General features: G+C 41.1%; 1 protein-coding gene across 3 annotated transcripts in view; it reads left to right on the top strand.

Annotated features, from left to right (window-relative positions):
- smoc2 (SPARC related modular calcium binding 2) overlaps positions 1–24,594 on the top strand; it is an 82,538-nt gene that overhangs the window by 40,294 nt on the left and 17,650 nt on the right. For 2 of the 3 annotated variants that reach the window (XM_055901689.1, XM_055901690.1), the window contains exons 8-10: positions 6,300–6,486; positions 6,633–6,689; positions 7,474–7,556. In XM_055901689.1, the coding sequence (XP_055757664.1) occupies positions 6,300–6,486; positions 6,633–6,689; positions 7,474–7,556 (327 nt within the window). The remainder of the gene's footprint in view (positions 1–6,299; positions 6,487–6,632; positions 6,690–7,473; positions 7,557–24,594) is intronic. The other variant, XM_055901691.1, reaches the window with a different exon arrangement.

A 24,594-nucleotide genomic window follows, 5' to 3' on the forward strand; every position in this document is an offset into this window, starting at 1 on the left:
CAGCCCCCGTGATATGCAACTTTTCAGGGAAGCCAGAAACCAATATACACAGGCAGTTAGAACAGCCAAGGCTAGCTTTTTCAAGCAGAAATTTGCTTCCTGCAACACAAATTCAAAAAAGTTCTGGGACACCGTAAAGTCCATGGAGAATAAGAACACCTCCTCCCAGCTTCCAACCGCCCTGAAGATAGGAAACACTGTCACCACCGACAAATCCACTATAATTGAGAATTTCAATAAGCATTTTTCTACGGCTGGCCATGCTTTCCACCTGGCTACCCCTACCCGGGACAACAGCACTGCCCTCCCCTCTGCTACTCGCCCAAGCCTTCCCCATTTCTCTTTCTCCCAAATACAGTCAGCTGATGTTCTTAATGAGCTGCAAAATCTGGACCCTTACAAATCAGCCGGGCTAGATAATCTGGACCCTTTCTTTCTAAAACTATCTGCTGAAATTGTTGCCACCCCTATTACTAGCCTCTTCAACCTCTCTTTCGTGTCGTCTGAGATACCCAAAGATTGGAAAGCAGCTGCGGTTATCCCCCTCTTCAAAGGGGGGGACACCCTTGACCCTAACTGCTACAGACCTATATCTATCCTACCCTGCCTTTCTAAGGTCTTCGAAAGCCAAGTCAACAAACAGATTACCGACCATTTCGAATCACACCACACCTTCTCCGCTATGCAATCTGGTTTCAGAGCTGGTCATGGGTGCACCTCAGCCACGCTCAAGGTCATAAACGATATCGTAACCGCCATCGATAGGAAACAATACTGTGCAGCCGTATTCATTGACCTGGCCAAGGCTTTTGACTCTGTCAATCACCACATCCTCATTGGCAGACTCGACAGCCTTGGTTTCTCTAATGATTGCCTCGCCTGGTTCACCAACTACTTCTCTGATAGAGTTCAGTGTGTCAAATCGGAGGGTCTGTTGTCCGGGCCTCTGGCAGTCTCTATGGGGGTGCCACAGGGTTCAATTCTTGGACCGACTCTCTTCTCTGTTTACATCAATGATGTCGCTCTTGCTGCTGGTGATTCTCTGATCCACCTCTACGCAGACGACACTATTCTGTATACTTCTGGCCCTTCTTTTGACACTGTGTTAACAACCCTCCAGGCGAGCTTCAATGCCATACAACTCTCCTTCCGTGGCCTCCAACTGCTCTTAAATACAAGTAAAACCAAATGCATGCTCTTCAACCGATCGCTGCCTGCTCCGGCCCGCCTGTCCAACATCACTACTTTGGACGGCTCTGACTTAGAATATGTGGACAACTACAAATACCTAGGTGTCTGGTTAGACTGTAAACTCTCCTTCCAGACCCACATCAAACATCTCCAATCCAAAGTCAAATCTAGAATTGGCTTCCTATTCCGCAACAAAGCATCCTTTACTCATGCTGCCAAACATACCCTTGTAAAACTGACCATCCTACCAATCCTCGACTTCGGTGATGTCATTTACAAAATAGCCTCCAAAACCCTACTCAATAAATTGGATGCAGTCTATCACAGTGCCATCCGTTTTGTCACCAAAGCCCCATATACTACCCACCACTGCGACCTGTACACTCTCGTTGGCTGGCCCTCGCTTCATACTCGTCGCCAAACCCATTGGTTCCAGGTCATCTACAAGACCCTGCTAGGTAAAGTCCCCCCTTATCTCAGCTCGCTGGTCACCATAGCAGCACCTACCCGTAGCACGCGCTCCAGCAGGTATATCTCTCTAGTCACCCCCAAAACCAATTCTTCCTTTGGACGCCTCTCCTTCCAGTTCTCTGCTGCCAATGACTGGAACGAACTACAAAAATCTCTGAAACTGGAAACACCTATCTCCCTCACTAGCTTTAAGCACCAGCTGTCAGAGCAGCTCATAGATTACTGCACCTGTACATAACCCATCTACAATTTAGCCCAAACAACTACCTCTTTACCTACTGTATTTATTTATTAATTTATTTTGCTCCTTTGCACCCCATTATTTCTGTCTCTACTTTGCACTTTCTTCCAATGCAAACCAACCATTCCAGTGTTTTTTTTTTAGTTTTTATTTTACTTGCTGTGTTGTACTCACTTCGCCTCCATGGCCTTTTTATATTTTTATTTATTTATACATATATCTGTTTGCCTTCACCCCCCTTATCTCACCTCACTTGCTCACATTGTATATACTGTAGACTTATTTTTTTCACTGTATTATTGACTATATGTTTGTTTTTACTCCATGTGTAACTATGTGTTGTTGTATGTGTCGAACTGCTTTGCTTTATCTTGGCCAGGTCGCAATTGTAAATGAGAACGTGTTCTCAATTTGCCTACCTGGTTAAATAAAGGTTAAATAAATAAATAAAATAAAAAATAAGCAGACATAAAAGCTAGTTGCTTTAGATACAGTAGATGTAGCATTTGTCTCTCTGGGAAAGTGTGTGTGTGTGTGTGTGTGTGTGTGTGTGTGTGTGTGTGTGTGTGTGTGTGTGTGTGTGTGTGTGTGTGTGTGTGTGTGTGTGTGTGTGTGTGTGTGTGTGTGTGTGTGTGTGTGTGTGTGTGTGTGTGTGTGTGTGTGTGTGTGTGTGTGTGTGTGTAAATATTTACTTAACTTGAGCACAGGGACCTCTGTTCAGTCATTAGCCCTTTAATGCCGGTAAACAGTGCGGTGGGGGGCTGATAAAGCAGTCTGCACACACTGTCTCCGAACACTCCTCCTCCTCCGTTGTTTCTTTTCCTCTCATTAAAAAAAAAATCAAAATAAAATAAAATTGTATTGGTCACATACACATATTTTGCAGATGTTATCGCGGGTGTAGCAAAATGCTTGTGTTCCTAGCGCCAAGAGTGCAGTAATACCTAACAATACAAAACAATACACGTAAATCCCCAAAATGAAGAAATATTAGATGAGCAATGTCAGTCTGGAGAGCCTTTCGGTTCCGGACGCTGCAAGTGCAGTACCAGGTGGTGATACAGCCTGACAGGATGCTGTCAATGTTGCATTTGTAGATGTTTGTGAGGGCTTAAAGTTGGCAAGCCAAATTTCTTCAGCCTCCTGAGGTTGAAGTGGCTCTGTTGCGCCGTCTTCACCGCACTGTCTGTGTGGATGGACCATTTCAGGATGTCAGTGATGTGCACACCGAGGAACATGAAGCTTTTCACCCCATCCACTGAGACCTTGTTGATGTGGATGGGGGTGTGCGCCCTCTGCTGTCTCCTGAAGTCCAGGTTCAGCTCTTTTGTTTTGTTGACGTTCAGGGAGAGGTTATTTTCTTGGCACCACTCTGACAGGACCCTCACCTCCTCCCTTCAGGCTGTTTCATCCTTGTTGGTAATCAGGCTTACCACTGTTGTCGTCTGCAGACTCGATCATTGTGTTGGAGACATGCGTGGCCAAGCAGTCATGGGTGAACAGGCAGTACAGGAGGGGGCTGAGAACACACCCTTGTGGGGCCCCCGTGTTGAGGATCAGCATAGCGGAGGTGTTGTAGCCTCCCTTCACCACCTGGGGTCGACCTGTCAGGAAGTCCAGGCCCCAGTAGCACAGGGTGGGGTTCCGACCTAGGGCCCCAAGGTTAGTGATGAGCTTGGAGGAAACTATGGTGTTGAAAGCTGCGCTGTAGTCAATGAACAGAATACTTACATAGGTATTCCTCTTGTCCAGATGGGATAGGGCAGTGTACAGTACAATGGTGATTGCATCGTCCGTGGATCTGTTGGGGCGTTTTGCTAATTGTAGTGGGTCTAGGTTGTTGGGTAAGGTGCAGGTGATATGATCCTTATCCTTAACTAGCCTCTCAAAGCTCTTCATGATGACAGAAGTGTGTGCTACGGGGCGATTAGTTATTTAGTTTATTTACCTTTGCTTTCTTAGGTACAGGAACAATGTAGGGATGGGCATGAGTAATCAAGTACTCGAGTACTAGAACTGACCTCAAAACTCGATCTTTAACCGGAGATATTTTTTTTCTAATACTGTAAAACTATTTGGTCGAAATTTTGTCTTGAAGACAACGTTAATTTTCTCTGACTCTAGTGTTCCATTTGTACATGTGCATTTCAGGGACACAACAAAACAATAACAATCACACAGTTCTGCTCACTAAATTCCCTTTCCCCTCCATGTCTCACTACTCACTCAATTGTGTACCGACTGCTCCCTCTACACACACGTGCTGTGTATGCCTACAGAAATAAATGCCTATAAAAACGTATCTAACGGATGGGAAACACAAGCTACGTTCCTTGCCAAATTATGACAATTTTATCACAAATTCTAAATGGACTGGTTGACTGACGTATGGATATATGTGTTACCAACAAGGCACTGTAGATTTGGAATATTTGTCATTAGTCGTTTAGGGTACTGGTACTAGTCAAAATTTTCACAAAGTCAAAATTGTCTATATCGTAAAAATGCATGAAAATAAAAATGTGCTTTTTGGTCTTTATTTAAGGTTAGGAATAAGGCTAACAGTGTGGTTCAGGTCAGGGTTAGGTTTAAAATCTGATTTTAACCTCTCTGGTACAAGTGGGACGGTAGCGTCCCACCTCGACAGCAGCCAGTGAAATTGAAGAGTGCCAAATTCAAAACAACAGAAATCCCATGATTAAAATTCCCCAAACATACAAGTATTATACACCATTTTAAAGATACACTTCTTGTAAATCCAACCACAGTGTCCGATTAAAAAAAAAAGCTTTACTGCGAAAGCAAACCATATGAGGTGTTGTCAATGACTAGCCACAGAAAACCATAGAGCCATTTTCCTACCAAGGAGAGGTGTCACAAAAGTCAGAAATAGAGTTAAAATGAATCACTTACCTTTGATGATCTTCGTCTGATGGCACTCCCAGGTCTCCATGTTAGACAACAAATGTTCGTTTTGTTCGATAATGTCCATCATTTATGTCCAAATACCTCCTTTTTGTAATCCAAAATACACAAGGCGCGAGCACAAAGTCTAGACGAAAAGTCAAAAAAGTTGTATTACAGTTTGTAGAAACATGTCAAACGATGTATAGAATCAATCTTTAGGATGTTTTTATCATAAATCTTCAAAAATATTCCAACCGGACAATTCCTTTGTCTTTAGAAATGAATAGGAACGGAGCTAAAGACTGTTGACATCAAGTGGAAGCCGTAGGAAGTGTAATCTGACCCCATAGACACAGTATATTGGATAGGCAAAGACTTGAAAACCTACAAACCTCAGATTTCCCACTTCCTGGTTGTTTTTTTCGTAGGTTTTCGCCTGCCATATGAATTCTGTTATACTCACAGACATCATTCAAACAGTTTTAGAAACTGAAGAGTGTTTTCTATCCAAATCTACTAATAATGTGCATATCCTAGCTTCTGGGCCTGAGTGGCAGGAAGTTTAATTTGGGAACGCTTTTCATCCAATATTCCGAATGCTGCCCCCTACCCTAGTGGAAGTTAAGAAGCAAACTTGTAGAAACAGGCAGGGTTTATGACTTTGTGTTTGTGGTAACTAACGTTGGTGACGACATTACGAACTGCTAGTGGCATTTAGAATTGGTTAGCCTAAACTATTAACCCCTAAACATAGACAGGTTCCACACTGAAAATATGGAAAAAGATATTAGTTTGATGAAGACAAAGAGCGTATTTTCATAAGAATCCTTAAGCCTACTCCCCAAACAGATGTCTTGGCCATAATTCATCCCCATGCAGTGTTCAATGTAGAAACAACAGGCATAATAAACTCAATCGTCATATCAAAAAGAAGTCTTTCGTTTGATTTTGGTTTGTAACCCTTGCCAAATTGACTGTTCCAGACACGAGACAAGAATGGCTTTGTACTATTCTGTTCTAGTTTATTTTTTATTTTTCAGAAAACAAGCCTGAGACAATGTCTAAAGACTGTTGACATCTAGTGGAAGCCATAGGCACTGCAATGTGGGTCCTAATCCATTAGATACTCTACATAAAAAAATCCCACTTCCTGGATGGCTTTTCCTCAGGTCTTCACCTGCTATATCAGTTCTGTTATACTCACAGACATTATTTTAACAGTTTTGGAAACTTTAGAGTGTTTCCTATCCACATCTACCAATTATATGCATAGCCTAGCTTCTGGGCCTGAGTAACAGGCAGTTGACTTTGGGCACGCTTCTCATCCAGACGCCGAAATACTGCCCCCAAGCCATAAGAAGTTAAATGCATCTTCTCCAGGTGTACTGTGTGTGGGTGTCTATATACCAAGGTGGACCATCTTCACTGCGCTGTCTTGAGATGTTCTGATCTGTTCTCGCTGCTCATCCTCTTACCCCTGACCCCTCAGCCTCGTCATGTGACCAGGAGCAGCAGTCGGCCCAGGAGGAAGCGCGGCAGCACAAGAACGAGGCGGTGTTCGTGCCAGACTGTGCCCAAGGGGGACTCTACAAGCCTGTCCAGTGTCACCCGTCCACCGGATACTGCTGGTGCGTGCTGGTGGACACAGGGCGGCCCATTCCTGGCACCTCCACCAGGTGAGAGACTGGCGCTGCCCACCTTGACAGTACAGCTACAATACACCTGACAGGGGGCTGGAGCTGGAAGTTTTCAACCTGTATTACAGTAGGCTATCGTTATATCGTCTTATTGGGTACCCTGCTTTGTGTCCTGCTTTGTATAGTGTACGTCCTGAAGCTTCCAAGTGTACAGATGCAACTACATACCAACGCACATGCAGGTACATACAGAATGCCCTCACATCCACATTTCCTATAGAGTCCAATCACGCATTAAACTGAGTGCCAGTCACCAGTAGCTAAGCGGTCCATCATGGGCACTGCTGTGTGTGTGATTGAGCGGTTGGTGAGGCTGAGTGTGGGGTTCAGGGGTCGGCGAGGCTGGCAGAGAAGGGGCATGCGTGCGGGTACAGTTTTAATGAGCGGGGGGAATGATGCAGAGCTGGGTATCGGATTAACAAGGCCCCAGGCAGGGCGCCAGACAGCGCATTAGTCTGTTCTTGGCCAGAACGCATGGCACAGCAGTGGCAATCGGGGCTTCGCTGTCTCGCGTTTTCCAAGGGAGGGCATGAAAGACATCCCTGTGTCCCACGCTCTCTGTTTCTCTCTATCTCACACACAATTTCCTTTCTCTTTCACTCTTTTTCTCCCATCACACTATCACTGTTTCTCTTTCACTCTCTCACTGCTCCTCTCTCACACTGCTCTCTCTCTCTCACACTGCTCTCTCTCTCTCACACTGCTCTCTCACACTGCTCTCTCTCTCTCTCTCTCTCTCTCTCTCTCTCACACACACTATCCCTTTCTGTTTTGGGAGCAGCTTCTCACCCTCTCTCCAAGTTGCAGAGAAAGTATTTAGCCACAGTAATATTTCTAGATTAAGTGGGACTTTAAACTGCTGACATTTGATTGCATGGGGAGATGGGGGATGAATTATAGCATTGTTAATTTAACCATAAGAGTGAACTGAACAACATTAATAGATCTTTACATTGTGTATCACAGATATGAGCAACCAAAGTGTGATGGCAACGCCAGAGCCCATCCCACCAAACCGAAGGACCATTACAGAAGCAGACATCTTCAAGGTGGGTCTGGGTGGATGAAGTCTATATGCTCTCTTTCCTTTTTCCTATCCGGAACATATTGTGGAATCTTAATCCTAACCATTCAACTTGTCTCCGACCCTAACTATGCTATGTGACCTAAAACTAATATATCACTATATAGTGATATTTTTTTGTTGTGTTAGAAAATAAGATAAAAATTGATTTAATTGTCATTTTTTTGGTCAACAATCTACACAAAAAAGACTATGTGAAAGTGGAAGAAGATTAATAGAAATTAAATAACTCAAATATAGTTGCATAAGTATTCAGCTCCCTGAGTCAATAGATGTTAGAAACAGCTTTGGCATTGATGACAGCTGTGAGTCTTCTTGGGTGTCTGTAAGACCTTTGAACAACTGGATTGTGTAATATTTGCCTATTATTATTTTCAAAATTCTTTAAGCTCTGTCAATATGTTGGGGATCATGGATAGACAGCAATTTTCAAGTCTTGACATAGATTTTCAAGCAGATTTACGTCAAAACTGTAACTTGGCCACTCAGGAACATTCACTGTCTCCTTGGTAAGCAACTCCAGTGTAGATTTGGCCTTGTGTTGTAGTTTATTGTCCTACTGAAAGGTGAATTCCTCTCCCAGTCTCTGGTGTAAAGCAGACTGAAGCAGGTTTTTCTCTAGGATTTTGCCTGTGCTTAGGTTCATCCCGTTTATTTTGATCCTGAAAAACTCCCCAGTATTTGCAGAAACTAGCATACCCATACCATGATGCAGGCACTACCATGTTTGAAAATAAGGAGGCAGTTACTCAGTGATGTGTTGTGTTGGAATTGTCCCAAACATAAGGCTTTGCATTAAGCCAAAAAGTGTATTCCTTTGCTGTATTTTTGTTTCTTTAGTACCTGTTTGCATACAAGATGCATGTTTTGGAATGTTGTTATTCTGTATATTTGTATTCTTCTTTTCACTCTGTCATTTAGGTCATTATTGTGGAGTAACTACAATATTGTTGATCCATCCTCAGTTTTCTCCCATCACAGTCATTGAATGTTTTAAAATCACCAATGGCCTCATGGTAACATCCCCTAAGCAGTTTAATTCCTGTCCTGCAGCTCAGTTCAGAAGAACGACTGTATCTTTGATGTGTCTTGGTGATTTAACCCTTGTGTGGTGTTCATGTTTTTGTTATTCACCCAATGTTTGCGGGTCTGACGGACCCACAACATTACTGGGTTTTTAAAACATTACAGCCGTAACAATTTACGTAAAAATACTTAATACTTAGATGTTGGCTTATATCAATTACGAGCAATATAGACAAAATACATGATTCATGTTTGCTATTTACCTCATCTAGATCACATTTATAAATAAAAAATCAAGAGATGTGTGGATTATAACATATTTATCTTGAACAAATATAAATGAAACAAGGTTTTCATCAATATTAATGTTTATTGCTTTGAACTGAACAAATCGGAAGGACAAATTTTACATAAAGTATTTTATGGAAATGATAAATGAGCCCCATTGAATACACATGAAGGCTGGTCTACACACCACATGAGGGACAGAGTTTTACTGCGTGTGTGTTGCAAACTTTTTTCTTGCACTTGATGCATGTGTACTGTGTCTTCCTGTCCTTCATGGGTTCACACACTTCTTGTTGCTACCGGCTGCAATCCAGAATGATGAAAACACTTGGTTCAGGAATTTTATTAACATCTCACTCACTCACATGTATAGTTACAGCAGGCCAAGGTAGGAAAGTTAGACACACACACATGCAAAAACATCGCTCACACTTACTTCTGGTATTGAAGTTGTTGGTTCTGTGCGTCGGGCGGATGTGGCACCAGCATCCTCCTCCTGAATCCTCCTCACGATGGCTGCAAAAGCTGGGGTCCTTGGGATATGTTGCCTCTGGATTTGAGGTCTTACCAATACCTTGCCCAGCTCCACTAGAAAGAGCTATCTCCTCTGGAGCTTCCCTCTGTTCCAATCTGGGTTCAACGCCATCCAGATGACAAACGCATTGTATGCCGAGATGTCCAAGATGTTGAAGAATATCACAAGTGGCCAGCGTGGGGTTCTTATTTTGCAGCTGTAGCCAGTCACCAGCTTGTCTAAATTGTCCACCTCTCCTTTTGTGGCATTGTAATCCATTATGATTTCTGTTTTTTGATGTTCCTGGCTACAGATTCTCCCATCCCTATGCAGCGTACTCATGAGTATCACATTTTTGCCTTTCTTTGGCACGTAGGACGCTAGGGACGTGTCGGCCATGAACACAAACTTAGCGGTATTCAACAGCTGAGGTGGGAGCTCTGGCTTGTTTTTTCGTACTGTTCCTGCCATCGTCAGCTTCCTCTTGAGGGGCTGCAGTCTCAGCTTGTGCGAAGTAAAAAAGTGTAATGTATTGTCATACAAATAATGTATTGTAATAACATTGTGCAGGTTCACACACTACAAAGGGTAAAAATTATTATTTTTTAAAATTATTAACTTTATTAATTTATTATTATTATTTATTATTATTTATTACTTTATTATTAATTAAACCATTTAAATCTCGCTTATTTATTATTATTTATTACTTTATTATTAATTAAACCATTTAAATCTCGCTTTGAAACACAATAAAATGTGAAGAAATCCAAGAGGTCTGAATACTTTTGCAAGGCACTGTAAATAATATGTCACTAAGTGAAATATAATGAATATGTCGCTATAAGGTTTAAAGATGATCAGTAGGTAGGTTTCCATACAATTGGTGACAGCTTTTCATGCAAATGTTCTAAAGTCCATAAGAAATTATATGTGCTTTTGCCCACCAGAGGCATGTTTCCATCAAACGGACTTTTTGCTGATAAAAAGTTGTGTGTTGACGTAGTGCACATGAAAGCACTTTTGCGCTTAAAGTTTCAATGTGTTTCCATCCCATTTTACTCTACCGACGGAATTTTGCATGACGCTTATCACTGTGCACCTAACCACCATAAGTTATAAACTCATGAAATAAGTTATGAAGTTCATCATAACTTGTTTCATCTGCCTTTAAATGCTTTTCCACATTGTGGCTGTGGTAGAAAGTCATATATCATCTCGTGACTCCAAGTTTAATTCGACATGATGCGCTTCAACCGCAATTATGACTATCTATTTCACCGACAAAAAAAGTATCGCCTAGAGTATTTTGTTTTGTCGACATTTGGGAAATTTTACAGCCAAAATTGCTGTTTTTTTTGCATTAGGTAATTCATCCGCACGAAATGGTTGGATGGAAACCTGGTTACTATAAGTAACATGTAAGTAATATGTCCGTTTAGGTGACATATTACTACGTAATGGTTAGATATGACTATTTTGACATTCTAATGAGACCATGTTGGTTTCACAGCAGTTTACCCTATCTACTGATCCCAACACAAGGGGCAGAAACACAGTGCCTGTGTGTGTCTTTGTTGACATCATTAGTGTTTGTCCATGAAATGCTTGACGCAGGCTGGCTTGATATTTCCCACAACCCCTCACATTGTGTGTGTGTTTGTGTGTGTTAGAGAGGAGACAGATGCTAATTAGTGAGGTATGTAATCAGGGACTGACAGGGAGAGACGTGAATAGGCCGGTGACAGGAATCGCCAGTTGAGGATGGAAGAGAAACCGCATGTGTGAGAGAGGGAAAGATAATGAAGGACAGGAAGTATGGGGGATACCGTGGATAGTTAGTGAAAGATGGATGGACAACAGGGATAGATAGGTGTGGGCAGGGGAAATCCCAAGAGAGACTCCTAGTTTTGGGTGGCACTGGTTGGTTTTTAGGCCTTGGTTTTTTTTAGTACAGGAATGCTATTCAGTACAGATTATATTGAAGTTAAAGTATCTGCTGTGAAAATAGTCAGTGTTTCCCATATGAAATTGTTACCAAAAGTAAGATGAGTTGACTACAGGAAAATATTGTTGATACTTGACAGGAAATTACAAAAAATGACATATTGGTTACCTTACTCTGTAAGTAGTCTTTGGACAAATCAATGTTTTGGTTTTGTCACCTTTAGTTTCCGTCACCTTCAGCATTTTAGTCTAAAAACCAAAGTTAGCATTTGATGAGAGCAGCCAGGTAAACAAAACCAAATCATGGATTGCTGTCTCTTCTTAAAGGGTAAGGAAAAACATATGAAATGTTTTGAATTTGGGTGAACTATCCCTTTAATTAATCTGTAGACCCAGCCCCTATTGGGATGACAGTCATTTTAATAGTGTGTAAGATTCAGACCAAGGGAGCTTGGTCAGTATTGTAAACAATGAAGCAGGAAAAATGGCATAATCTACTGATCTGGTTTAATAAGGCGCTTTTAGGAAAGCAGGTTGACACTGCTTTCACAACTGTGTTAAAAGACGTCTGCCTTGAAAACAGCTTTCATTCTTATTCACACTCCAGGCAGCACGCAGAAACAAATGAAAAATAATAAATATAATATTCTCATCACCAGACAGAGGGGCCCTGTTTCACTCACTCAGATGCTTTCTGCTTTCTCAGGTGAGATAGTTTCAGCAGAGAGGTAGAGGTGAAGTGAGAGGGCTCACTCACACCAACATTTGTCCAGAATACGCCCAATGCCTTTCCACGGGCTTATGCAGCCCTAAGCTTGTCGCCTGCCTTCCCGCCTTTGGGACAACTACTCCCATTGATAGGGCAGAGATATGAGCATTTCGGCATTACATACAGATTTCTGATTTCAGCCACTTGCAATTTAGAAAGGAAAGTTGGTGGGTGCACAGCACACTGTTCGGATGCTGGCTTGCCCTAAAGTAAATTTATGTTTTTCCAAAGTTATATAATTACTTCAGTCGAAATAAAATTATTCAAAATACTTCACCAGAGAGCATGACTTAGCCATAGAGAATCATTATTGCCTATTTGGGAAGCCGGCAATCGGCAATTTGGCAGCACACATGGCAAAAGGCCTAGCTGAGTATTGAGTTGCGGCTGTCAGTGAAAAGCATCTAAAATATGTGTGCAGATAATGTGTCTTGAGTCTGATTTAAAATGTTGAGACAAGAACGGGAGGGGTGTGTAGCTAAGATTTGGCAAATCTCTCTCCAGAATGCATACACACTCAGCTGTCCAGAATGCACTCAGCTGTCTCCCTCCAATTCTTGCGCATCCATTGTGTGAATTATTTGCCCTTTGATTGTTGATTTTTTGTAAATTCCACATTACGTGTCACAAGTAGGCCTGGTAAATGTATCATTAATCCCCATCATTTAGTTACGTTTTTTCACATTTTATTTATTTCACCTTTATTTAAACCAGGTAGGCCAGTTGAGAACACGTTCTCATTTACAACGGTGACCTGGCCAAGATAAAGCATAGCAGTGCGACGCAAACAACAACACAGAGTTACACATGGAATAAACAAACATACAGTCAATAATACAATAGAAAAGTATATTTACAGTGTGTGCAAATGAGGTAAGATGAGAGGTAAGGCAATAAATAGGCTATATTGGCAAAATAATTACAATTTAGCAATTAAACACTGGAGTGATAGATGTGCAGAAGATGAATGTGCACGTAGAGATACTGGGGTGTAAAGGAGAAGGGGAAAAAAGTATGGGGATGAGGTAGTTGGATGGGCTATTTACAGATGAGCTATGTACAGGTGCAGTGATCTGTGAGCTGCTCTGACAGCTGGTGCTTAAAGTTAGTGAGGGAGATATGAGTCTCCAGCTTCAGTGATTTTTACAATTCGTTCCAGTTATTGGCAGCAGAGAACTGGAAGGAAAGGCGGCCAAAGGAGGAATTGGCTTTGGGGGTGACCAGTGAAAAACACCTGCTGGATTGCGTGCCACGGGTGGGTGCTGCTATAGTGACCAGTGAGCTGAGATAAGGCAGGGCTTTACCTAGCAAAGACTTATAGATGACCTAGAGCCAGTGGGTTTGGCGATGAAAATGAAGTGAGGGCTAGCCAACGAGAGCATAGAGTTCGCAATGGTGGGTAGTATATGGGGCTTTGGTTAGCTGATGTTAATGCGAGTGTAGCGAAATGCTTGTGCTTCTAGTTCCAAAAGTGCAGTAATATCTAACATGTAATCTAGCAATTTCCCAACAACTACCTAATACACACAAATCTAACAAGTAATCTAACAATTCCCCAACAAATTCACACAAATCTAAAGGGGTGAATGAGAATATGTACATATAAGTATATGGATGAGCGATGGCCGAGCGGCATAGGCAACGTGCAGTAGATGGTATAAAATACAGTGTATACATGTAAAATGAGTAATGTAAGATATATAAACATTATTAAAGTGGCATTATTTAAAGTGACTAGTTATCCATGTATTAACCTGTCCAGTGATTGGGTCTCAATACAGTATATACATGTGATATGAGTAATGTAAGATATGCAACATTATTAACGTTATCCATTTATTAAAGTGACCAGTGATTGGGTCTCAGTGTAGGTAGCAGCCTCACTGAGTTAGTGATGGCTATTTAACAGTCTGATGGCCTTGAGATAGAAGCTGTTTTGTCAATCTCAGTCCCAGTTTTGATGCACCTGTACTGACCTCGCCTTCTGGATGATAGCAGTGTGAACAGGCAGTGGCTCGGGTGGTTGTTGTCCTTGATGATCTTTTTGGCCTTCCTGTGACATCGGGTGCTGTAGGTGTCCTGGAGGGTAGATAGTTTGACCTCGGTGATGTGTTGTGCAGACTGAACCACCCTCTGGAGAGCCTTGCGATTGAGGGCGGTGCAGTTGCCATACCAGGCTTGTGATACAGCCCGACAGGATGTCCTTGATTGTGCATCTGTAAAAGTTTATCAGGGTTTTCGGTGACAGGCCAAATTTCTACAGCCTCCTGAGGTTGAAGAGGCGCTGTTGCGCCTTCTTCACCACACTCTCTGTGTGGGTGGACCATTTCAGTTTGTCTGTGATGTGTATGCCCAGGAACTTAAAACTGTCCATCTTCTCTACTGCTGTCCCTTCGGTGTGGAGAGGGATGTGCTCCTTCTGCTGTTTCCTGAAGTCCACGATCATCTCCTTCGTTTTGTTGACGTTGAGTGAGAGGTTGTTTTCCTGACACCACACTTTGAGGGCCCTCACCTCCTTCTGGTAGGCTGTCTCATCCTTGTTGGTGATCAAGCCCAAAACTATTGTGTTGTCTGAAAACTTGATGATTGAATTGGAGGCGTGCACGGCCACGCAGTCATGGGTGAACAGGGGGTACAGGAGAGGGCTGAGCACACACCCTTGTGGGGCCCCAGTGTTGAGGTCAGTGAAGTGGAGATGTTGTTTCCTACCTTCACCACCTGGGGGCGGCCCGTCAGAAAGTCCAGCACCCAGTTGCACAGGGAGGAGTTGAGACCCAGGGCCTCCAGCTTGATGATGAGCTTGGAGGGTACTATGGTGTTGAATGCTGAGCTGTAGTCAATGAACAGCATTCTTACATACGTTGGTATTGATTGCCTTGCGTTGGTATTGATTGCCTTGTTTGATTGCCTTGCGGAGCGAATAACTACACGGTTTATATTCAGCCATATCTCCAGACCTCTTTCCATGGTTAAATGCGGCGGATCGCGCTTTCAGTTTTACGCAAATTCCACCATCCATCCACGGTGTCTGGTTAGGGTAGGTTTTAATAGGCAGGCACAAGAACAGTGCATCGATTTCAGATTTTCCACTTCCTGTTAGGAAGTTTGCTGCAAAAGGAGTTCTGTTTTACTCACAGATATAATTCAAACGGTTTTAGAAACTAGAGAGTGTTTTCTATCCAATAGTAATAATAATATGCATATTGTACGAGCAAGAATTGAGTACGAGGCCGTTTAAATTGGGCACGATTTTCCCCCAAAGTGAAAACAGCGCCCTCTGTCCTCAACAGGTTAATGGTCACAGTGGGTACGACGTCTCCAATGCACTTATTTATAAACTTATTTATAAACGCACCGAGTCAGCGCATAGGTCAATATTGTCCTCTGAGGCTGATCGTGGCTTCCGATTGGCTTCCAATTGGTCAGACCAGCGTTGAATGGTTCTCGTCACTGGTACATCCTGTTTGAGTTTCTGCCTATAAGCCGGGACGAGCAAGATGGCTTTTTGGTCAGATTTGCCGAAGGGAGGGTGGGGGAGGGCTTTGTATGCATCGTGGAAGAATTAGGGAGCATTGATCTCAAATTTGCTTTGTTAAAATCCCCAGCTACAATAAATGCAGCCTAGTTTCCAGTTTATATAGAGTCAATGTCCAGTCTTGAGGCTGTAATCACTGCCAAAGGTGCTTCAACAAAGTTCCGAGTAAAGGATCTGAATACTTATGTAAATGTGATAATTCTGTTTTTTATTTTTAAGACGTTTGCAAAAAAAAATAAAAAATGCTTTGTCATTATGGGGTATTGTGTGTAGATTGATGAGGGAAAAAACGATTTAATCCATTAGAATAAGGCTGTAACCAGCGGTGGTAAAAGTACCCAAATGTCATACTTGAGTAAAAGTAAAGACACCTTAATAGAAAATTACTCAAGTAAAAGTGAAAGTCACCCAGTAAAATTCTACTTGAGTAAAAGTAATAAAGTATTTGGTTTTAAATATACTAAAGTATGACAAGTAAATGTAATTGCTAAAATATACTGTAGTATCAAAATTAAAGTAAAAATAGTTTATAATTCCTTTTATTAATAATCAAACTAGACGGAGCAATCTATTTGTTTTTTTAAAATTTACGGATAGCAAGGGGCACACTCCAACACTCAGACATAATTTACATAAATTGTGTTTAATGAGTCCGCCAGATCAGATGCAGTAGGGATGAGCAGGGGTTTTCTCTTTAAGTGCATGAATTATACAAGTTTCCTGTCCTGCTAAGCATTCAAAGGAACTTTTGGGTGTCGGGGAAAATGTGTGGAGTAAGAAGTACATTATTTTCTTCAGGAATGTCGTGAAGTACAAGTAAAAGTAATCAAAGATATAAATAGTAAAGGAAATTACAGATACCCCCAAAAACGAATTAAGCCAGAAAAAAAGTACTTTAAAGTATTTTTACTTAAGTACTATACACCACTGGCTGTAATGTAAAAAAATGTGGAAAAGGTCAAGGGGTCTGAATACTTTCTGAATGCACTGTATTCTCTGAACGTTCTGAGAATATTTCTGATGTCACACCAAATTCTAAATATGAAATTAAATAGAACCACTTGGGACCTTGTATAGTACGTTCTGCGAAAATACCGAAATTGCCCTAAAAGAACGCTGTTTCTTTACTTTCTTGGAAGCTTTTTAGAACCTCCCTAAAGTCACAGAATTTTTGTGAACAATCCCCTATTTTTTTTGCAAAAAGTCATGAACAGTTTCAATATTTCTCCATGCCCTGTTGCATTATTCAAGTGTATTAACTTCTGTGCAGCATGAGTGGGGAGCTATCAATGCAGCCCAGACAGCTCTAGAAATTAATGATTAAGTGGAGCAGGCACTTTGCTCTTCACACTATAAAGTGGCTCCGCTAATACAGACTTGATTCTCTTAATCACGTAAGACACATTTGACAGAAGTACCGAAAGGTAACCAAAATTCTAGTACCGAACCATATTTTTTTTGTATTGAAAAAGTACAGAAGTTTCAGTATATCAAAGTGAGTATTGTTGTTGCTTATTGTCCTGTCGCCTTGACAATCTTATATCTTGTTTATGTTACCCTAAAAGCACCAACGGGGGTAAACTTTGACCACAAGTGATCAAAAATGTAGTAATTTTGTAAAAAAAAGTTTTTATCCTTCTAGACTTTGACAAGCAATTACAGTGCCTTGCAAAAAGTATTAATCCCCCGTTTTTCCTATTTTGTTGCATTACAACCTGTAATTTAAATGGATTTTTATTTGGATTTCATGTAATGGATATACACAAAATAGTCCAAATTGGTCAAGTGAAATTAAAAAAATTACTTGTTTCAAAAAATTCTAAACGGAAAAGTGATGCGTTTATATGTATTCACCCCCTTTGCTATGAAGCCCCTGAATAAGATCTGCTGCAACCAATTACCTTCAGAAGTCACATAATTAGTTAAATAAAATCCACTTGTGTGCAATCTAAGTGCCACATAATATGTCACATTATCTCAGTGTATATACACCGGTTCTGAAAGGCCCAGAGTTTGCAACACCACTAAGCAAGGGGCACCACCAAGCAAGCGGCACCATGAAGACCAAGAAGCTCTCCAAACAGTCAGGGACAAAGTTGTGGAGAAGTACAGATCAGGGTTGGGATATAAAAAATATATCAGGAACTTAACATCCCATGGAGCACCATTAAATCCATTATAAAAAGGTGGAAAGACTATGGCACCACAACAAACCTGCCAAGAGAGGGCCACCCACCAAAACTCCCGGACCAGGCAAGGAGGGCATTAAATCAGAGAGGCAACAAATAGACTAAAGGTGACCCTGAAGGAGCTGCAAAGTGGAGATTAGAGTATCTGTCCATAGGACCACTTTAAGCAGTACACTCCACAGATCTGTCCTTTACGGAAGAGTGGCCAGAAGAAAAAAGCCATTGCTTAAAGAAAAAATTAAGCAAACACATTTGGTGTTAGCCAAAAGGCATGTGGGAGACTCTCCAAACATATGGAAGAAGGTACTCTGGTCAGATGAGACTAAAATTGATCTTTTTGGCCATGAAGGAAAACACTATGTCTGGCAAAAGCCCAACACCTCTCATCACCCCGAGAATACCATCTCCACAGTGAAGCATGGTGGTGGCAGCATCATGCTGTGGGGATGTTTTTCATCGTCAGGGACTGGAAATCTGGTCGTAATTATGGATAGCGCTAAATACAGGGAAATTCTTGAAGGAAACCTGTTTCAGTCTTCCAGAGATTTGAGACTGGGACAGAGGTTCACCTTCCAGCAGGACAATGACCCTAAGCATACTGCTCATCTGTCCATAGGACTACTTTAAGCAGTACACTCCACAGATCTGGCCTTTACGGAAGAGTGGCCAGAAAAAAAAGCCATTGCTTAAAGAAAAAATTAAGCAAACACATTTGGTGTTAGCCAAAAGGCATGTGGGAGACTCTCCAAACATATGGAAGAAGGTACTCTGGTCAGATGAGACTAAAATTGATCTTTTTGGCCATGAAGGAAAACACTATGTCTGGCAAAAGCCCAACACCTCTCATCACCCCGAGAATACCATCTCCACAGTGAAGCATGGTGGTGGCAGCATCATGCTGTGGGGATGTTTTTCATCGTCAGGGACTGGAAATCTGGTCGGAATGATGGATAGCGCTAAATACAGGGAAATTCTTGAGGGAAACCTGTTTCAGTCTTCCAGAGATTTGAGACTGGGACAGAGGTTCACCTTCCAGCAGGACAATGACCCTAAGCATACTGCTTAAAGCAACACTCGAGTGTTTTAAGGGGAAACATTTAAATGTCTTGGAATGGCCTAGTCAAAGCCCAGACCTCAATCCAATTAACAATCTGTGGTATGACTTAAAGATTGCTGAACACCAGTGGAACTCGTCCAACTTGAAGGAGCTGGAGCAGTTTAACCTTGAAGAATGGGCAAATATCCCACTGGTTAGACATGCCAATCTTATAGAGACATACCCCAAGAGACTTGCAGCTGTATTTGCTGCAAAAGGTGGCTCTACAAAGTATTGACTTTGGGGGGGTGAATAGTTATGCACGTTCAAGTTTTCAGTTTATTTGTCTTATTTTTTGTTCTTCAATGTGGTAGGCATGTTGTGTAAATCAAATGATACAAATCCCCAAATAATCCGTTTTATTTCCAGCTTGTAAGGCAACAAAATAGGAAAAATGTCAAGGGGGTGAATACTTTCGCAAGCCAGAGTAGTTACCAACAAAAAAACTAAAACATTTACGATGATGTTTGTGTTAACATGAAGGAATTACAAATAATCTCTCTTTTGTATACTAGTGGTGCTGAAAATGTGGACTCAATAGTAAAACATTCAAACATTCGTGATAAAATTGGATTGCCAGTTTGATCTTGATGGATTTTTGACAATTTCCAATGATGTTGACTAGTTTAAATGCCCTCTTCTCCAGAACCGCTAGACCGATCAGCACTACATTTTTCAAGACTCTTGCTAATACAATATGGCGGCAATAAGCAAATGAGCTTGTGTGAATGTCTTCCTGTTCAACAGCGCCCCCATGTGGCCAAAGTGAACCATAGTTTACACATTAGCTAGACTCATATCCTTTAGCATGTGTGCCAAATTTAATCAAACAGATCAACAGAGTCAAACAGATCAAGAGATATAAACATGTGCCCGTTATAGCTCCACCGTGTCTTCGAGGTGAATATATTTGCATTTGTTGAGTCTTGACACTGTTTCGAACATGTTTACCAAGTTTGGTTATATCTGTGTCTGATTTATATGCATGAATGTGCCAGACCACACCCAATATTGGTCAATATTAGCCATGATGTTTGACATACTAGTCTGGAAAATATTGGGTTCAGAGACCTTGGCACATACACTGAGTGTACAAAACATTAAGAACACCTGCTTTTTCCATGACATGGACTGCAAAGCTGAATCCAGGTGAAAGCAATGATCCCTTACTGATTTCACTTGTTAAATCCTCTTCAATCAGTGTAGATGAAGGAGAGGAGACGGGTTAAATATTTTTAAGCCTTGAGACAATTAAGACATGGATTGTGTATGAAATCAAATCAAACTTTATTTGTCACTTGTGCCGAATACAACAAGTGAAATGCGCCGAATACAACAAGTGAAATGCCGTGAAATGCTTACTTACAAGCCCTTAACCAACAGTGCAGTTCAAGAAGAGTTAAGAAAATATTTACCAAATAAACTGAAGTAAAAAAGCTAATTAAAGCTGCAAGCAGCATTTCCGGGCTAAAGCTGTGGGCCCACTGATTCAACATCAGGCCAAAATGGATGCTACAGACAACGAACACAATTACGTTTTATCAATGGCAATTTGAATGCAGAGATACCCTGACGAGATCCTGATGCCCATTGTCGTGCCATTCATCTGCCGTCGTCACATCATGTTTCAGCATGATAATGCATGGCCCATTGTCGCAAGGATCTGGACACGATTCCTGGAAGCTGAAAATGTCCCAGTTCTTCCATGGCCTGCATACTCATCAGACATGTCACCAATTGAGCATGTTTGGGATGCTCTGTATCGACGTGTACGACAGCGTGTTCCAGTTCCCGCCAATATCCAGCAACTTCGCACAGCCATTGAAGAGGAGTGGGACAACATTCCACAATCAACTGATCAACTTTACGCAAAGGAGACGTGTCACACTGCTTGACGCAAATGGTGGTCACACCAGATACTGACTGGTTTTCTGATCCACACCCCTACCTTTTTCTTCAGTTATCTGTGACCAACAGATGCATATCTGTATTCTAAGTCATTTGAAATCCATAGATTAGGGCCTAATGATTTTATTTCAGTTGACTGATTTCCTTATATGAACTGTACCTGAGTAAATTGTTGCATGTTGCGTTTATATTTTTTCCCAGGTCTCAAAAGACTTCCCCTGATGTTGTTTAATGTCACGCCCTGGCCTTAGTATTCTTTGTTTTCTTTATTATTTTAGTTAGGTCAGGGTGTGACATGGGGAATGTTTGTGTTTTGTTGGTTTTGGGTGATTCTATGGTAAAGGGGTTGTTGGGTGTAGCATATGGGTTTGTGTTGAGTACATGTGTCTAGCGTTGTCTATGTATGTTTAGTTGTCTAGGAGAGTCTATGGTTGCCTGAATGAGTTCCCAATTAGAGACAGCTGATTTCGGTTGTCTCTGATTGGGAGCCATATTTAGGGTAGCCATAGGCTTTCATTTGTTGTGAGTAGTTGTCTATGTTAAACGTTTGTAGCCTGTGTGTACATCGTTTATTTAGCTTCACGATCGTTTATTGTTTTGATTAGTTCGTAAGTGTGTTTGTTTCATTTTTGCCTTCTTCGTCAATAAAAGGAGATGGCTTATTTTCCTAATGCTGCGTTTTGGTCCGTCAATCCTCCACACGATCGTGACATTTAAGCATTGTTTAGGCAAAAAAAACAGAATTAGGCAAAAACGTCAAACTTATTTTTAAAGGTCCTACCAATGTTTTTCGCTGTGCATGACTGCACTTCAGAGTGTGTCATCCTGCAGCACAGACTTTTTTTTTGCTCTACTTGTCCGAAGTAGAGCTCCTGTGTGGTTTATGTGACATACCTAAAAGCACCATCCACAATAGCAATTCACACTCCCAATCCAATCAAATGAACACATGAAAAAGACAAAAGAGAGACAATTACGTTAGCCAATGTCCAATAAATATTTCACAGTATATAATCCAATACCGAACAAATAATTCTGTCATAGATTGTTACATTGTGTGAGTTAGGGTTGGGTGATTTGGCAACAAAAAAAATATGTCAATCCTTATCCGACAAGTACTAGATAGTAGATGATTGTGGCTATAACATGCTGGCAACATAGTGCCTCTTTCTAAACCATTGTTAACTTTCATGGCTGGAATTAATCAAATTGTACAGACGATAAAAGCTCATATACTGTAGAAGTCTTTCTATCTAAATATTTTAAAATGGACCTATTCCACCAGATAGGTACAGTTGAAGTCAGAAGTTTACATACACCTTTTCCAAATACATTTAAACTCAGTTTTTCACAATTCCTGACATTTAATAATAGTAAAAATCGAATGTCTTAGGTCAGTTAGGATCACCACTTTATTTTAAGAATGGGAAATGTTAGAATAATAGTAGAGAGAATGATTTATTTCAGCTTTTCTTTCTTTCATCACATTCCCAGTGGGTCGGAAGTTTACATACACTCAATTAGTATTTGGTAGCAATGCATTTCAATTGTTTAAAACTTCTTATGGCTGCAGCCCGACGCCGGTACACTTATGACAACAGCCACTTCAAGTGCAGGGCGCGAAATTCAAAATATATATTTTTTACATATTTAACTTTCACACATTAACAAGTCCAATACAGCAAATGAAAGGTACACATCTTGTGAATCCAGCCAACATGTCCGATTTTTAAAATGTTTTACAGCGAAAACAGCACGTATATTTATGTTAGCTCACCACCAAATACAAAGAAGGACAGACATTTTTCACAGCACAGGTAGCATGCACAAAGCCAACCTAACTGACCAAGAACCAACCAAACTAACCAACAAACAACTTCATCAGATGACAGTCTTATAACATGTTATTCAATAAATCTATGTTTTGTTCAAAAAATGTGCATATTTCAGGTATAAATCATAGTTTACATTGCAGCTACAATCAGAAATTGCACCGAAAGCAGCCATAATAATTACAGACACCAACGTCAAATACCTAAATACTCATCATAAAACATTTCTGAAAAATACATAGTGTACAGCAAATGAAAGACAGGCATCTTGTGATTCCAGCCAATATTTCCGATTTATTAAGTGTTTTAAAGCGAAAACAAAATATAGCGTTATATTAGCTTACCACAATAGCCAGAAAGACATGCCATTTCCCAGTAGCAAAAGCTTGTTGCTTGAAAAGCAGAAGAGTAGGGGTAGATTTTATATAGAAAACATTGTTTTCTGTAAAATGTTGGGAAAGGGGTCAAAACGGCAGTTGTTTGTGAAAGTTGTTTTGAATTGAATGAATCTGCTAACTTCTGACATTTTTTACCGAAGCCAGAAAAACAGGCGAAGGGTTACAAAAATAGCTCTAGTTACAGATTGGTAGACCCGATTTGAAATCCGACTTGTTGCTTGAAAAGCAGAAGAGTAGGGGTAGATTTTATATAGAAAACATTGTTTTCTGTAAAATGTTGGGAAAGGGGTCAAAACGGCAGTTGTTTGTGAAAGTTGTTTTGAATTGAATGAATCTGCTAACTTCTGACATTTTTTACCGAAGCCAGAAAAACAGGCGAAGGGTTACAAAAATAGCTCTAGTTACAGATTGGTAGACCCGATTTGAAATCCGACTTGTTGCTTGAAAAGCAGAAGAGTAGGGGTAGATTTTATATAGAAAACATTGTTTTCTGTAAAATGTTGGGAAAGGGGTCAAAACGGCAGTTGTTTGTGAAAGTTGTTTTGAATTGAATGAAGGGGCTGACTTTTTTGCCACAACTTTGGAAGTATGCTTGGGGTCATTGTCCATTTGGAAGACCCATTTGCAACAAATCTTTAACTTCCTTACAGATGTCTTGAGATGTATATATCCACATAATTTTACTGCCTCATGATGCCATCTATTTTGTGAAGCACACCAGTCCCTCCTGCAGCAAAGCACCGCCACAACATGATGCTGCCACCCCCGTGCTTCACGGTTGGAATGGTGTTCTTCAGCTTGCAAGCCTCCCCCTTTTTGCTCCAAACATAAGGATGGTCATTATGGCCAAACAGTTCTATTTTTGTTTCATTAGATCAGAGGAAATTTCTCCAAAAAGTACAATCTTTGTCCCCATGTGCAGTTGCAAACCGTAGTCTGGCTTTTTTTATGGCGGTTTTGGAGCAGTGGCTTCTTCCTTGCTGAGCGACCTTTCAGGTTATGTCGATATAGGACACATTTCACTGTGGATATATATACTTTTGTACCTGTTTCCTCCAGCATCTTCACAAGGTCCTTTGCTGTTGTTCTGGGATTGATTTGCACTTCTCGCACCAAAGTACGTTAATCTCTAGGAAACAGAACGCGCCTCCTTCCTGAGTGGTATGACGGCTGCGTGGTCCCATGGTGTTTATACTTGCATACTATTGTTTGTACAGATGAACGTAAACTGCTACTAAGGATGAACCAGACTTGTCGAGGTCTACAATTTTTTTTCCAAAGGTTTTGGCTGATTTTCCCATGATGTCAAGCAAAGAGGCACTGAGTTTGAAGGTAGGCCTTGAACTATATCCACAGGTACACCTCCAAATGACTCAAATTATGTCAATCAGAAGCTTCTAAAGCCATGACATAATTTTCTGGATTTTTCCAAGCTGTTTAAAGGCACAGTCAACTTAGTGTATGTAAACTTCTGACACACTGGAATTGTGATACAGTGAAT

This window comes from Salvelinus fontinalis, chromosome 37 (genome assembly GCF_029448725.1).
Source record: "Salvelinus fontinalis isolate EN_2023a chromosome 37, ASM2944872v1, whole genome shotgun sequence".
Classification (NCBI taxonomy): domain Eukaryota; kingdom Metazoa; phylum Chordata; class Actinopteri; order Salmoniformes; family Salmonidae; genus Salvelinus; species Salvelinus fontinalis.